This window comes from Prinia subflava, chromosome 4 (genome assembly GCF_021018805.1).
Source record: "Prinia subflava isolate CZ2003 ecotype Zambia chromosome 4, Cam_Psub_1.2, whole genome shotgun sequence".
NCBI lineage: Eukaryota > Metazoa > Chordata > Aves > Passeriformes > Cisticolidae > Prinia > Prinia subflava.
Window position 1 is genome coordinate 63,505,006 of NC_086250.1, and position 15,233 is coordinate 63,520,238.

The window sequence follows — 15,233 nt, forward strand, 5'->3', positions numbered from 1 at the left end:
AACAGTTCAACTTAAACCTTCCTGTCTCACATAGCTCAATTAAAAGTCTTTCTCTGATACTTTCAACCCTTCCATTATTGACTTGCAGTCATAAGACTTTTTTCTGTAACTTCTTGCAAAAATGTCTGTGCTATGATTCACACCAGCATGACCCTAAAAACTGACATTATATCATTGTTCCGAGCAAGGCCTGAACAAACATCTTAAACCAATTAATTATTTTGCTAAACGAGTGACAAGCAAAAGATGATACTGAAGAAACCTATAAGCTCTCCCTTTCCTGGAAGGATTGAATGGTCATCCTTCACAGCTCATTCAAGAACTTGTCTACAAAATTTAATGTTCACACTCAATTATCAGAATTCTTTAATTTACAGAATATTCCCCAATGCGCTGTAGGTACAAACACTATTTCTGTAAACTCTTAAAAAATGGAAACTACCCTCAAACATCACTGAGTTTAGTAGCAAGCTGCCAATGATGTAATTTTTTTTCCATAAGTAAGTTTTGCTTGTGGAGAAATAAGAAACCATTGGTATTTAGTGAAGGCCAGCCAAACACAGCCGAGCTGATCATGGCCAAAGGAATGTACTGCTTTATTTAATCCTGCTGAAGCTACACTGAAGCCTTTCCATTGTTTATCCAGTGTACTGCAACATGATGAACTTTCATTTCTATCCAGAGGTTTAGTATGAATATCTCTTTAGGCAACTGCAAAGTAGAATTTTCCATGTCATATAAAAAGGCATCCCTGTCTAGTCCAGCATCCCAGAAATTCAAAAAAAAGAATACATTCCAGTGAAGAGAAGATCAAGCCCCACAGACTGCAAACATGGCTAATCATGCTAACTCTGAGCACAAATTCAGAGCAGTGAAAACTCCCCGTGTCCCAATTTTCGCAGATGCTTTGATGTAGGTGAAAAATAGTTTGTGGCACACACTGGAAAGTGGAATTTTTTTGCCAGTGAGAAACAAGCAAAGCCAAAGAAATTCCATCTTAGAAAATATGACTTAGGGATACTGTGTTGTGGCTGAATCACGAGGAACCACACAAAAGCCAGTGATCCAAAAACCAGCAATGGTCAACTAAAGGAATCTCTATGAGCTATGATCCAAGAATTTATCTTCAAATTCAGAGCTCATCGGCATATCTGGAAAGTGTAGATAATTTCGGTCACCATGTTAAATCCAAATATGATTTTTTTCCCCTTTCTGTTGTGCTGCCCAGTTTCTTCAGGCCCATCTGGAATACTTCAAGAGTCTCCATGAGATGAATCAAGAAAAACATGGCAGTGGTTGAGGAAACACATATAAACAAAATACTTTGAAGCAGCAAGAAACTTTGAAATGTGACTAATCACAAGAGTGCAAAACTTCCTGTTTAAATGGGTCTTTTTTTTAAAGTCTTAGTGAACTCATGAGATTAGAGTTGTGTGAATTAATTGCAAGGAAAGAAAAATGTTAGCATTAGACCTTAGTGGAATGTCAGGTATTGATTAGTTAATTCTAGAGATCTGGGAATGTAAAGTCCTAACTTATAGCCAGCAACAAGTGCACTAATATGTCATGAAAAATTGTGTGAACAGGGAGAGCTATTCCATGTATCTGAGCTATTCCATGTACAAGAGAGAAAGAAAGAAAAAGAACAAGATTTTGCAGCATAAAGACAAATCAGACTGAAATAGTGATATGGTTAATAGTTCTCACAGGGACTGGCAAAATTAAAATAAAACCCAATTTTCTGTGATGAATGGAAAAGCAACAAAGTGTTTATCTAAAAAAAAAATAACTGCATTGTTAAGAGATAATTTATGATTCTCTGCATTCTTATTTCATCCTGATACTTGAGGAACTGTAAGACTTCATAGGAGTCAACACACACCCACACTACCATACCTCATTTAGCAAATATGGATTCAGAGATGATTCTAGAGAAATTGTCTAAAAACATTGTTCATTAAAGCTTGAAATATTAGTTGTCACATTTCTGCTAAATATAAATTAAGAATAGTTAAGTAAGTAAATAAATAAATTTTAAAAGTGCATTAACAGCAATTTTTATGCGTTACGAAGTTGAGAATAAGAAGAAATAATAGTTTTGTTTAAAATATTAAATGAGATAATTTTACATAACTTGGAAAAGCGCTAGCTCTAATTGTGTACAGAATTTATGGGAAGATTTTTACTACCCCTGATACAGTGAAAGTCCTGAAGCAAGGCATACAGAAAGCATTCTTACGAGGAAGACTACGGTGAACTGAATGGAAGAAAATGCATCTATTGCTAGGCCTCTCTTCTAAGGTTCAGAACCTGGCAGGGTATGACAAGTCCCAGAAACCTTGTTCTCTGAATCTCCTACTGCATCTCCTAAGCACCTGAGTAGAGCTGCAAGACTCTGGAGAACTAAAGGAAATTCATACAGACAGAAAACAGACTTACAGACCATTTGGATCCAGGCTGTGGAACACACTAACAGTGCTGTCTTTGCATGCTTGTTTATTTAGCTACATTTCGCTCCAGTGTACCCACAAAATGGAAATGCACATGCAAACAAGAAGACCACCACCTCGTGAACAAATTCTTATCATCTTCAAAGCAGAAAGAATGATTAATGTTTTACATGGCTTTTAATTCTTTCTAGAAGATTTCCAGGCACTACGTGATTTGCAGGCAACTGAGAAGCAAATAAAATAGTTCTGCATTGTAACTATCACAGTCACATACAGACTTTTCTCCTGGAATAAATAATATTTATTTATGCATTAAACAAAGACAAGCAATTTGCAGGACTGATTAAACATCTTTGTACTTACGGTGCCAGGCCGTGGGTATGGAATTCTGCCCTGATATGGAATCAGCTGGTGGTTTGGGCCCTCCTTGTGTGCAAAGGGACCATTGAACACAGTCTGGATGTCAGACAGATGATACACACACACGGCTGAGCCTTTAAATATGGAGCTGCAAGGCAAGAAAAAGTTAGCTTTGCAATCTACCAACTGTTTTATAGCTTTTCCATAATTTTGCATGGTGCAATGATGGAAGATACCTCTAACATAATATTTTATACGATTCATTGCTTTTATATGGATTTAAAACATTTAAAATCAATCAATCTAGCTGCCCAGTATGCACCACTTCTTAAAATTTAGCACCTTTCTGAACAGTGAACGGAAAAAAGAGAGAGGCAGGCACTACCCTACTGGTACAACAAGAAGATTTCCTAATGCTAAATATAGAAGAAATATAATCTGGCTCCAGTTAAATCAATGGCAAAAATATTGCTGACTTCAGCGAGGCAGGAGTTTTATAAACTTTGTACTGCCAAGCTCAGCACAGGTTTCCAGAGCTCCCTACCAGTACATTAACCACAAGACCTCCATGAGCCTCCTAAAATAGATGGCTGAAATATTAATCAAAACATCCAGAGCAATGACAACCAGCTGGATTATTATAATTCAGTTTTCAGCTTTTTTGCAAAAAATGGGGATATGATGCGGCTGTAATGGAATTACTCCTATACAGTCCTCAAATTCACCCATAAAACTGGTCTTAGGAAGACCCAGGTTTGAAATTTCCTGAGGGGAACACAGGGATTTGCCTAAGAAAAGGGAAAGTTCTTCCCACTGCTCTAGATTCAGCCACAGGTCCAGGTAGCACAAGCCCTGAATGGTCTCCATCACCCTGTGATGATGAAGGGCACTAGGGGAAAACTTTCCAGACTGATGCTAAGGCTGACTACAGTGAATTAACTCCTGCATTTTTTTCTCTCACTGCATGCAAGGTTTATGATATTTATTTTTAAAAAGTGGAAACTCCAGACAGTCTAAAATCTGCCTGGTGTTAACTGCAGGATGAAGATAATCCAGGTAACTGTTTTCAATTGAAGAAGAAAAAACACTCCAGAAAAAGCCTGAAAATATTACACATAGTGTCCAAACAGAAGTGAAATCCACATTGCTCCCAGCTGTATATGGATTAGTAGAATGAACCTTTTAGATGGATTATGGTATTTGTGGAAATTTTACTAGGTATTAATAGGTTTTGAGAAATGCAATCCATCTTTCCAGGTGTTTTATGTTAGATTTGCAACATACTATGACACTAAATTAATTTAATTCAGTATACTCGGTTTCCTTCTGTATGATTTAGATAAAAAATACTAGTAGTTATTACTTCCTGTGATGTTTCTCTCTTGCTACTGTTATGAGTTGGAAGTCTACAGAGATGAAGACACAGGAATTATTAAGGAGTAAAAATCCTTATGGTTTCTGTATTTAACTAGGTAACACATTCAACCTATAGTTGAATAAAATTAAAGCAAGAATAGACCATGTGGTTCACAATAACAGAAATGCATGTGTAAAAACTTCAGTGAGAGAAAATAGCTTGAGAGCCAAGAAAAAAAGCGAAGTTTTTCTTTTTTGTCACCTTATATGGTCCTGTGATTAAACCTTATTTCCACTAAGAAATACCAGAATTAGGTACAAATGCTTCCAGTCCAGTCATGTTGCACCCCCAACCTAATGATGTGGCTAAAAATAAGCTGTTCCTTTTCTCTTTTTGTGAAGTAGAAATTATAGATAGCACCTAAGTTTGCAAGTTATGTGATGCTTTTTTTTTTCCCCAATTAAATATCATAGAATCGTATTTTCCCATCATATTTGAGTAAGCAGATACCTATATCCCAGTGAAAAAGACTGTTGGAGAAAAAGAAAAATCTGAAAGGATTTTTTTACTACAACTTGCCATTAAAGGAATTATTGACAATAATTTTCTAATTTGATCAAATAAATGAAAATCAAAGAAAAAACAAACAGAAGACTTCTCTGAATGTAAGATAAACAGCTAAATAATAGAGGGTAGCATATCAGAAATCAGGGAGTAGTAAACAGTTTTACTCTGTGCTAACATTATGTAGTGAGGGCAAGAGGAAAACCAAAAAGATAAAGCTAAAGGTGGAAGAATCTGTTGTTCCACCTGTCAGTCTATCTTTGTGGAGAGTTTCAGCACAATGAGCCATACCTAGTGCTTCCATCACCCTTGGGAGCTCAGTAAATGCTTTCTAAACCAGACAGTAAGTGAACACCACTGACTGCAACAGGGAGCTGCAAGGAGGTGACCCAATGCCACGTAAGCTTGTCCTTTTGCAGCCAGCTGAAGCCAGTATGGTTATTTGCCATCTGTGTGATCATCAGCCAGCTGAGAGCCTGGAAATGATTTGTATGAATTCATGTAAGAATTCCTGGTTTGATCCTTGAGGGTGCTGGATGTCCTTCAGGAGGTGTTAAGTGCTCTCAGATGCCACGAGTTCACTGCACTGAAATCGTTCAGCTTTCCACTGCTCAGCAGTGACAAGTGGCCTCCACGGAAATGTTTTCCCAGTGGCAGCTGACAGAATGTCAGGAAGCAGTTTGCTCCAAGAGGCATAGCTCTGACACAGATAGCAACAGCAATGACACTGAGACTCCTGCATGCAAACCACGGCCACAGCAGACACCCAAAACTGCCCAGCACAGCCTCACCCACAGAACATCAGTGTCACTTTTAATTCAGAGAATCAGACAGTTCAGGTAATTTTTTTTCAAATCTCCATGTTTACCTCGACGTTGTAAAAATTCCATACACAAGTGTTGTTCTGGGGTTATCTGTCTCCAGGAGAAACACATCCTCTGTAAGAAAAACATTTTGAATAGTAAGAAAAACTTTATTTTCCAGTTCAATTGATGATTTTGTTCTTTCTAAACTCAACAGTAGTTTTATCTCAGACATGAATGCGAAAAAAGGAAACTTACCACATGAACAGACCATATATGCATAAATCTAGCATTTGAATGTTCAGAAACAAATTTGAAAATTGACTCCATGCCTTCTAACCTTATGGAGACAGACAGCAAAGATTTTCAAATACATTCAGGATCTATGTCACACATTTTTCTCAGCTGTATCTTGTTTCAGCAGGTTGTTTAGCAGTAGGAACCCATTAAAGTTGCAGTAGGTTAAAGACAAAGAGTTCCCATAGATGGATGTAATTGAAAACAGGGAAATTAGGTGTTTTATTGTCCAGACAGCACTAGAGTCCCTTCACTAGCACAGTTTCAACATGATATGAATGTCAGACAGCTTTTCAGTAAGGACTGTGAGAGACGTAAACCTCCCACTTCCTGTTGTGTAGGGATTTATTGTCTCCACTCTGCAAAACTGTACCTTCTCACTGAAATAAATTTACCCACCATTACCTCTGATCTGTTGATTTTTTACACTTCAGTGAAAACTACTTTAATCTCTGACAGCTTCTCCTTACAAATGTTTTTAATAACTATAATCATGCTACCTCTTAAACTTAATTTACAACACAAAAAGGACTGAACTGTTTGAGCTTTTTATCACAGAGTATGTTCTTTAGCTTTCCATTAATTTATGTGGCTCTTTCATTTAACCCGCTGAATTTTTTAAATATTCTTTTCAATATGTCAAAAGTAAAAGACTTCACCATGCAGAACTGGAAGTGTTACACTCTCCTGCATTATACATGAACACAGAAGCATGTGTTTGCTCTCTCCCAGTTTTCTGAATTTCCAGCTGTGATTGTATTCTTCCTCTTTGCTTGGGAATAGTGCTGGGAGCCCCCACTGAGAGCATTGTCTCCTATTCACCATGGTCCTACACTTTGTCATACAAGGAACTAAAAGCAGTTATCCTACTGCTTTGTTGAAGAGGAGGGGGTTGGTAAATCACAGTTCTGAAGGATGAGCTGCTGTGGCAGTGCTGAGGCATTGTAAACTTCAGAAATTCACTCCTCCAAGCACCTTGCACATTCTGAGCTAGAGCAAGTTAGGATCTGCTCCTAGCCCAAATCAGGTTCCATTTTGGTTCCTTGCACCAAAGCAAGTACAGCAAAGAGCTGTAAATAAGCTCAAAAAGACTCCAAGCCCCATTTGCCATGGTGGGAATCAGGAATAACAATTGAGAGAAGAGAGAGAGGATAAAATGGAGAGAAGATCAGAACCAGTTGCAGACCCAGTGCAGAGCACATTAGCTGCTTACCAAAAAAAGACATACCAAATCTTCCAATACCTGAGTTTAGAAGTATGATTTTGTGCATCTCAGCTATGGAAAATATAGAATTTGAAACTTTCTGGTAATGTTTGGCATGTAGGTATCAAGATATACATCTATTAATTCCTTCATGAAAAGGAACCTCTTGTGATTGCTGTATAAGTTATGCATTGAATATTTACAGTATTTCACATGTTGAAGCAAAAATTTATGTGACTAAGTAATTCCTGAGAAATTATATTTATGGATAGTGCTATTGCTGGTGCCAGTAATATCTATTAGTTTTATTTACATTTATTAGATTTATTAGTATTACCAAACTGAGGACTCTACCCTGTGATCAAAAAATAGAAAAAATGCAGTATGAAAAAGCTGTGTGGGACATAGCTGTGGGTAAAAGAAACAGTTTCAAAGGGATGTTTAAAACCCTCTGTTGTAATCCAAGCTAGTAGCAAGACAACAAGAGAGTCACTTAGATATTTCCTTCCAAATATTAATTCTTTACATACATCATTTTACATAGTCAAGATTAATTACCTTTATTTCAAAAGTAATGATGAGTATGCAGAGAGACTTATGAAGCATTTTTTTCTTTTGCTGTCATAAAACTTCAAGGAGAATTTTGTCATGGACTTCTAGTGCTATGATTTCACTGTTAACAACTTGACTAAGAAACTGAATGAAAATCAGTCATTAAATATGCATGAGGTGTAGCATTTAGACGAAATTTTAAATAAGCACAAGGTGTAGCATTTAGATAAAATTTTAAGGAATGTTTTTTGTGATACCTAATTCATCAAAGTACGTTTCTGTTCCATCTTCATCCATTACTGAGCACACAAGTCTTGCTTTCAAGAATGTTGTCCACTTGTTCACGAGACTGCGCTGACCACCTGTGTCATTCTGGAAAGGAATATTATTTTCAGAAAAGAAGAAATAAAACACAGCTAACATTTTACTGGGCTTTCCCACATTTTTCTCAGGTTAATTCATTATCTACATAATTATCTGGTAAATTTAATACTAAAAATAGACCTCATCTAAGCATTCTATATACAGGAAAAAACCAAGAAGTAGTTTTCTGAGTGGGGCTTCTCTGCTGGGCTAGCAGGATTGGAGAGTTGGGCAGTAGATTTTGTGCATCAGCAGTGCATGCTCTCATGATTGGAAGAGACTGTGGAGATCTGCATCACTCATTGACACCCACCTTTATCCTTAAATTCCATGCTATCTCTGAAAGGTCTCATATTTCTATAGAGGGATGTTTCTTCAAGTCCTGACAGCAGCATAGCTGCACCTGACCTAGAAATGATGTGGATGCTCTAAACAGTATTCAGAAATGATGGCTAGTGTGGGTCAAGCTAGTTATGCACTGTTGCAAGTCCTGCTAGCTTGGTTTAGAGATGGCTGGGTCACAGCTCACTCAGGAATCTTTCCAGTTTTCCATGGTTCAAGGTGGGAACTGTAAGTGCCAAACCAGTGCTGCAGCACTGAGGTGACAGATCCTGACTGACTGTGCTGGTGAATGCCTTACATAAGAGCAGCGTCTTCCAAACTGCATAACATGATGTCACCCAAGGAAAGAGAAAAACCAAAATGTAGAAGCTATTGAAATATGATTTCAATAATGTGCTGTGCATGTCTCACCGATGCTGTTGGAGTTGGTAATCCAACATTTTGGGGGACTTATATGGAGTTTTTGCAGGGGGCAATATATTTTGCCAGTCTCAAAGGTGTTGATACAAGAATATGATGTTATGTATACAAGTATACAAATATGACTGGCTCAGATTTATTTTCACTGGCCTTGGGACTCTGCCACTGGCTTCAGTGTAAGTCTAAAACGGCTTAGGCCTTTCAAAAATCATCTGGGCTTTATTATAACAGTATAAAAACAAATACAGCTGTAATTGTGTGAAACGTCTTCTTGCAAAATACCCAAACAGGCCTTTAGGCACTGTCACTAAAATACAGAGAATGGAGATTATAAAAGAGATCATGTGCCTCATCATATTGCCAGAGAAGGACAAACACCTTTACGCCCAACATCACAAAGCATCAAATTCTAAAGAAAACCCAAGTTAAAGAGAGGGAATATATAAACAGAATGAACTTCCTGAAGCCTTCCAAAAGAAGGAATGAATAGGCTAGCAGCAATTGTGCATTTATAATTTTTCTCTTATTAAAAGGAAAAAAAAAAAAGATTTCACCAGAGATATTAATAGTTGCTTCAATCATTTTTCATGTACAGTTGATTAGAGATAAAAAAACCCCAAAATCGCAACAATGAGGAGTACAGTGAAAAAAAATTAATTATTGCCCAGGAATGGCCATAACCCCTGAATTTAAATTTCCTTTGCACATTTTTAAAGTCAGGCTCACACATGCATCAATACAAGCAAGCAGAAAGATGTCGTAAAAATGAAAACCGCATTTGAAAGTTAAAGCCACCAATTTAAATGCTTGATATTTCTGATGTGCTTTAAATATTTTGACTCTGCATGTGTGAAACCCTTCACTGCTTAAGGTTCATTTTTATTAAGAAAATAATGTGCCTTATTTTTACCAAGGACAGAAAGTTTTAAAATTCAATACTGGGAACTATTCTGATTCAGTCAGAGAAATACACAAATCCCTGAACCTCTACATTTCCACATTCTTACAGATATAGTCAGCTATATATAACCTGTTCAGACCCTAGCTGTGAGTTGAGTAATAGCTCTTTTTAATTATGAATGGTGACACAGAAACAGGAAATTTTATCAAACCAAAGGCTTTTTAAACATTCAGTCTTTTAGGTTATCATGTCACACTAGCAGCTTATCCCAGAAACCCAATAAACAAAATAGTTCTTACTGGGCATACTCTTGCAATCATTGAATGAATTTGCTTTGTGCTGCCACTGTTGTCTGTGAGTCTTTCTTTGAAGAAGAAGTAGATTTTGGCATCATTGGGGTCAGTGCCATCTGGGATAACATGAGCATCCACAAAAATAGGCTCTGAAATGAAAACGTTTACCAAAAGATGTATCAGTATGAGCAACGACTGATTTGACATTTACTGACTGCTTCAAAGAAGTGCTGAATACACCAAATATCAACAAATATCCTTGCTGGCAGCCATATGTATTTGCATCCTCAGATTTTATTTCACAGCAAATTTTTAGAGGAGCAGTCCAGATGCAATGGGATTACATTATTGCAGAGACTCAATGACTTCGAGGAAGAAGGAAGAATTACTGTGTTACCTGGGGCACCTAAGGAAAGTCTCATTGAGACAAAACATAAAAGTAACCTGGAAGAGCTTAGAAATATAACAAATAAGGTTCATGAATGAGAGAGGAAAGCAATTTGTGTAACCCAAAAAAGGCAAGCTGGGTATGCAAATGCTTGAGCAGCATCTGACTACATATCAAAGGCTGGTAAACATAACCAAACATACGTGCACAACACTACAAAGGAGAATTAGGGAGAGAGCAAAATAATTTATAACCTCAACAGCAAGCACATAATGGACAGTGCAGGAGCCTTCAGAACACCTTCTCTGACTGAAGATAGAAGTGGCCCCTCTCCCTGCATCAAGGCTTTGTCTTTTCAATGATCATGCAAGATTGCTTGTTTGGTTGAAGTGCAATATAAAGTCTGAAACAATCTGATACAAAGGTTGAATGTCTGACAGAAAACTTTTTAGACTGCAGCACTCTTCTGTTCACATAAGTCTATTCTCAATTAATATAACAAATGTCATTACTCTGGCTCTAAAAGAACATGGAAATAAATTGTACTTTCAAGTATCTGCGTTGAACAGGTAGATTTTCCAGAAATTGGGCAGCTTAATTTTTTTTTCTCTAATTCATTTTAGGATGCACATGTGTAGGATGTGCAGATAAGTGTAAGAACGTATAACAAATAGAAAAAAAAAATAGCAGATATAGTTTCCCTTTCATACTGAAATAAATTTGTGACTGAAATCTTGTGATTTCATTGTAGTCACAGCCAGACAGGAATAATCAGTCACCATGAAAAATATCAACACAAAACCATAGTAAACCACAGTAAACTTTTTTAAAAAGCCTTCAACATACCTGAAGGCTTTTTAAAACTGTAACTGCTGCGTTATTTGCTCTGTAACCTTTCACATCTACCTCTGCCCAGAGGGTTGACCACCATTTTAATTTAAATTGGTTTCATTGGAAGGAATCTTCTTACCAGTAGAGACAGTGAGAATTTTCACAGTGATGTCAGGGAATCAGTTATGTGATTCCACTCAGAAGTGAGTTTTTCTACTGTGTTTAGATAACCAACTCCTCACCACTGAAATAAGTGGCAATGATCCTCATTGACTTCTCTGATAGTGGGACACTCTTCTGCACACACTTTGAATGTAAATGGTGGTGAATCTTCTGTGCAGAGATGGATCACCTTGAATTAACTGAAGCTGATTAGAGTTAAACACTGATTTGAAGCAATATCTGATTTGTTACAGGCGAAGGCATTTTTCTAAAAGTCAGACTGTCTGACCACTTCCATTGGAAAGGTCTCCATGCACTTGCCCTTAAACAGCTTCGTTCAGCCTTAAGGCAAAAAAGGCCCTCAGGTTGGATAGCCTAGGAGCCTGGTTCATCCCTCTACATCTGTGCATTGTCTACAGTTTGTATTTACACACATTTCTTCATAGTTCAACTTCATAAATTAGATTCAGAGACAAGCTCTTTAAATGACAAGGTCTTTGTTTTAAGAAGGGGAAAGCAGAATCTCTGTGACACTCATTAAAACTCTGGTGAATTAAAGGAATCTCACCACTCAGCCACTTGGAGTTGTGCTGGTCAGTCCTCACTGCATTCCTCCTGGTCAGACTGCGAAAAATGGCTGCATCTGTCCCCATGAAATCAATATACATTCCTGAAAAAAGCTCTTCATCTGAAAAGAATTGAAATGGAGGGAGAATTGTTATGGTTTTGGGAAAACAGAAGTTTATTTTAAATTCTTCAGCTCTTTGTTTACACAGGAGTCTATACAGATAAATAGTGGGTCATGGGAATGAGGTTTTCTCTGATTTACAAAGACTCAACCTAGAATGCACAAGAGTGATTAGACCTTTTTCGATTAAAGTGGAGACTTTATGGAACTGTACCATTAAATGCCACAGCAGAGCTGCATACATGGGAAATCATTCTTGATAGGAAGTTTAGTTGCTCCATTTGCAGTGCTAAGGACCACTGGAGAATAAGACTAGTGTTATCAAAAAGCATCACATACAATATCTTAAGTGTGCACTTCGAAGGATTTTTTTTTGTTGTTACAGAAGCAGATGAAGTGACTGAGTTGAATTTATTGCTGCTGTGAAATTACAACATCTATTGCAGTCAGTGGATCAGTGCCAATTTTTACCAGCAGCATTGTTATGGTTGTCCCAGGCAGCCTCAAGCTGACTTAAGTATTGCAGAGGCCAGACAATCATATTAAACTCAGAGTGATATGGAGCAATAGTTGTCCCCTTTTGTGTACTTGGTTCTAAGTACAAGGTCATTATGCTTGAGCAGAATGAGACATGCAACTCCTGCATTAACAGAACTATGAGCTTCTGCTCCCTGTGCAGGGCTGAAAACTCAGCCCATCAGTCAGGATCTCTATCTGTGTTTGTTTGAGTCTGTGTGTGTGCATAAACATATGTCTATATAATTACAATTATAATTACATATGATATCATTTTCTACTCTGTGAATAACCAAGCAATTTCCACTGACTAATGACAATGAAACCCCAGAGCAGAAAACAGTAGCTAAAATAAACTCTAACTCTCAGAGTGGGAGTGGTAGCTGAATACATTCCAGTACAGCTGGGTCCTTTGATTGATGCTTTTTGTCTGTACTCCTGGACTACCCAGAGAGTGTGGTCAAGCTGGCAAGAGTCACAGACTCAAAAATACTTGAGGCTATTTTCATGCTTTGTGTGTGTGTGTTCATAATCAGCATGGAAGACTATTGAGAAGCTCATGAGAGAATCAAAACCCTGGAGACTTTGCTTTTCTGCTGCCAACTGGAGCCTGAACTGAACCCTGGCAGAGCATCCAGCAGCCAATCTTCTGCTCTCACCTCTCCCTGTGATGACAAGATTCATACACAGGGGATTTAAGCAATGCATTTGCTGCATGTTGCTGAAGAGTTTACTTCTGGAGCAGGTATTGACAGAATGATGTTAGATCTGTAGAAATTTATAAGTGATTTTGTATATTTGCCTCCTTGCCTCAATCCATCAGAATTTTATTATTACTATTATGAAACAGACTGGTTGAAAAAGATCAGGTTTATGGTTCTCACTGAGAATGTTGTGTACAGTCCTGTGTATATACACATACATAAATATTTCAGCAACAGGACTATACTATGTAATTTTAATCCTATTACATATCAACGGTATTACTTATGTCTTAAGCATTCCTAGTGTCTGATTGCTAGTCATGTATCAGAGGAGATCCATCAGTTCCACTTCCTTCTGCTAAAATCCTTAAATTCCACACAGTATTTGATCTGCACAGCACAATGAGTTCATTCTACTTCACTTTGTTACTGGGGGGAATTACTGAATTGATGAGGTATGTCTGCTTTTATAAATATCTCATAGTTTTCGTGGGAGAGAGACATGCATCCTGCACACTAGTAATGCCAAGCTGCTTCAAAGTCAGCAGTCAACATCTTTCACTGCTTTGATGCAAATGCATCTCTATAAATGGCAAACTGTACAAAGTTCAAATTTGTTTTGATAGCACCACTTTCTTCTGAAGGGTGACTCATCTTTCCTGCTGTATTCTAGGCTGGTGATGCCCAAATTGGTCAAGAAATTGGATATATATTTAAAAAAGGAGGTTTTTTTATTGTAGGAGAGTTAGTTGGTCTGGTGGTATTTACTATCTTTGAGGCAACAGAGGGAATCCCTCCTGCAGAAAGCTCAAAGGTGAGTTCAGTACATTGGCTCAGTCCCCTCATTACAACATGAGCTGAGACTTAGAAAATGTTCATGTTTCTGGTATGGGTATTGAGGCTAAATTCATTAGAGCTTAACATTTCTGAAGTGACTAGACTTTGCAACAGAAAGTATAAAACCCAATCTGTGAACTCTTTTTAAAAAGGAATTTGACCTTTGTGGAATAATTTAAACTAGGTAGATGAACTATGTCATGAAAGATTAGTCAAACACTAGGGAAGATCTCCTTAGTCACATAACGGAGATCAAGGAAGATAACAAAAAATCTATTAAGATGAACAAAGCTGCCATAGATCTACTGTAGAAAAAAATCAGCTTACTATACAAACAATAATTCAGAAACAGTGTCCTTTAATGTTGCTATATAAAATCCAGAAGGAACAAGGACAGGAAACAGTTGCTTCATTTAATAATACCAGAATGGCAATGAGTAGCAGTGGACTCATCTATCACTGACTTTGAACAAACATTTTCTTTACACAGTGAGTGTCTGTAAACACTGTCCCTAGATCACTGTTGAGATAAAGACAAGTGCAGTCAAGGTTCAGAGAGATGTCTAGGTAGCATTTACCTTTTCTCTACAGGTATTCAGTTCATATATCTGTGAATAGATATACTTCTGCTTTGTACTAAATATATTTGCAACGAGGAATAAAAAAATAAACAGCAAAAACCCCAACAACAATAAAAAACAAAACTAAAAACAACAACAACAAAAAAGGCAATTTATATTTTGAACAGTCCATGTAGGACAGACTGTATTACACTTCCCTTAAGATCCATAAGATTTTAAAGAAAATACCTCACAAAATATGTAATTGACTTCAGAGGAAGCTGACTGTCAGAAACACTGCACATTGTTACCTTGTTAACCTTGGGTGAAATATGCAGTACCTGTGTGCAGTAAGTTTTATTTACTAAAAAAGTTCTCAAAAATCTGTGCAACTGCTGTTCCCATCAGAGCCAAAAATACAGCAAGGAGCAGGCACATGCTGAAAAATCAGGGCTTTGGCACTAGAAGTGTGTGAACATACTGCAAATGTGAAAGGTCGGGTTACACCAAGTATGTATCTCCAGCTCTTCCTGGCTGAAAAAAGAAAAGTATCTTTTGCAGATGACTCAGGCCACACAAAGTGTATGGTCCCTTTGAGTTTTCTCATAGGTGTGCAACAAGTACAGCAGAAATCCTTTATT

The 15,233-nt window shown here is 37.4% G+C and overlaps 1 protein-coding gene across 1 annotated transcript in view; it reads right to left on the bottom strand.

Moving 5' to 3' along the window:
- The window catches only part of SEMA3C (semaphorin 3C), a 118,071-nt gene that overhangs the window by 28,655 nt on the left and 74,183 nt on the right, over positions 1–15,233 (bottom strand). The window contains exons 7-11 of the mRNA XM_063396980.1: positions 11,856–11,975; positions 9,913–10,055; positions 7,845–7,959; positions 5,600–5,669; positions 2,814–2,958 (exon numbers count right to left, since the gene is read on the bottom strand). Of these exons, the coding sequence (XP_063253050.1) occupies positions 2,814–2,958; positions 5,600–5,669; positions 7,845–7,959; positions 9,913–10,055; positions 11,856–11,975 (593 nt within the window). The remainder of the gene's footprint in view (positions 1–2,813; positions 2,959–5,599; positions 5,670–7,844; positions 7,960–9,912; positions 10,056–11,855; positions 11,976–15,233) is intronic.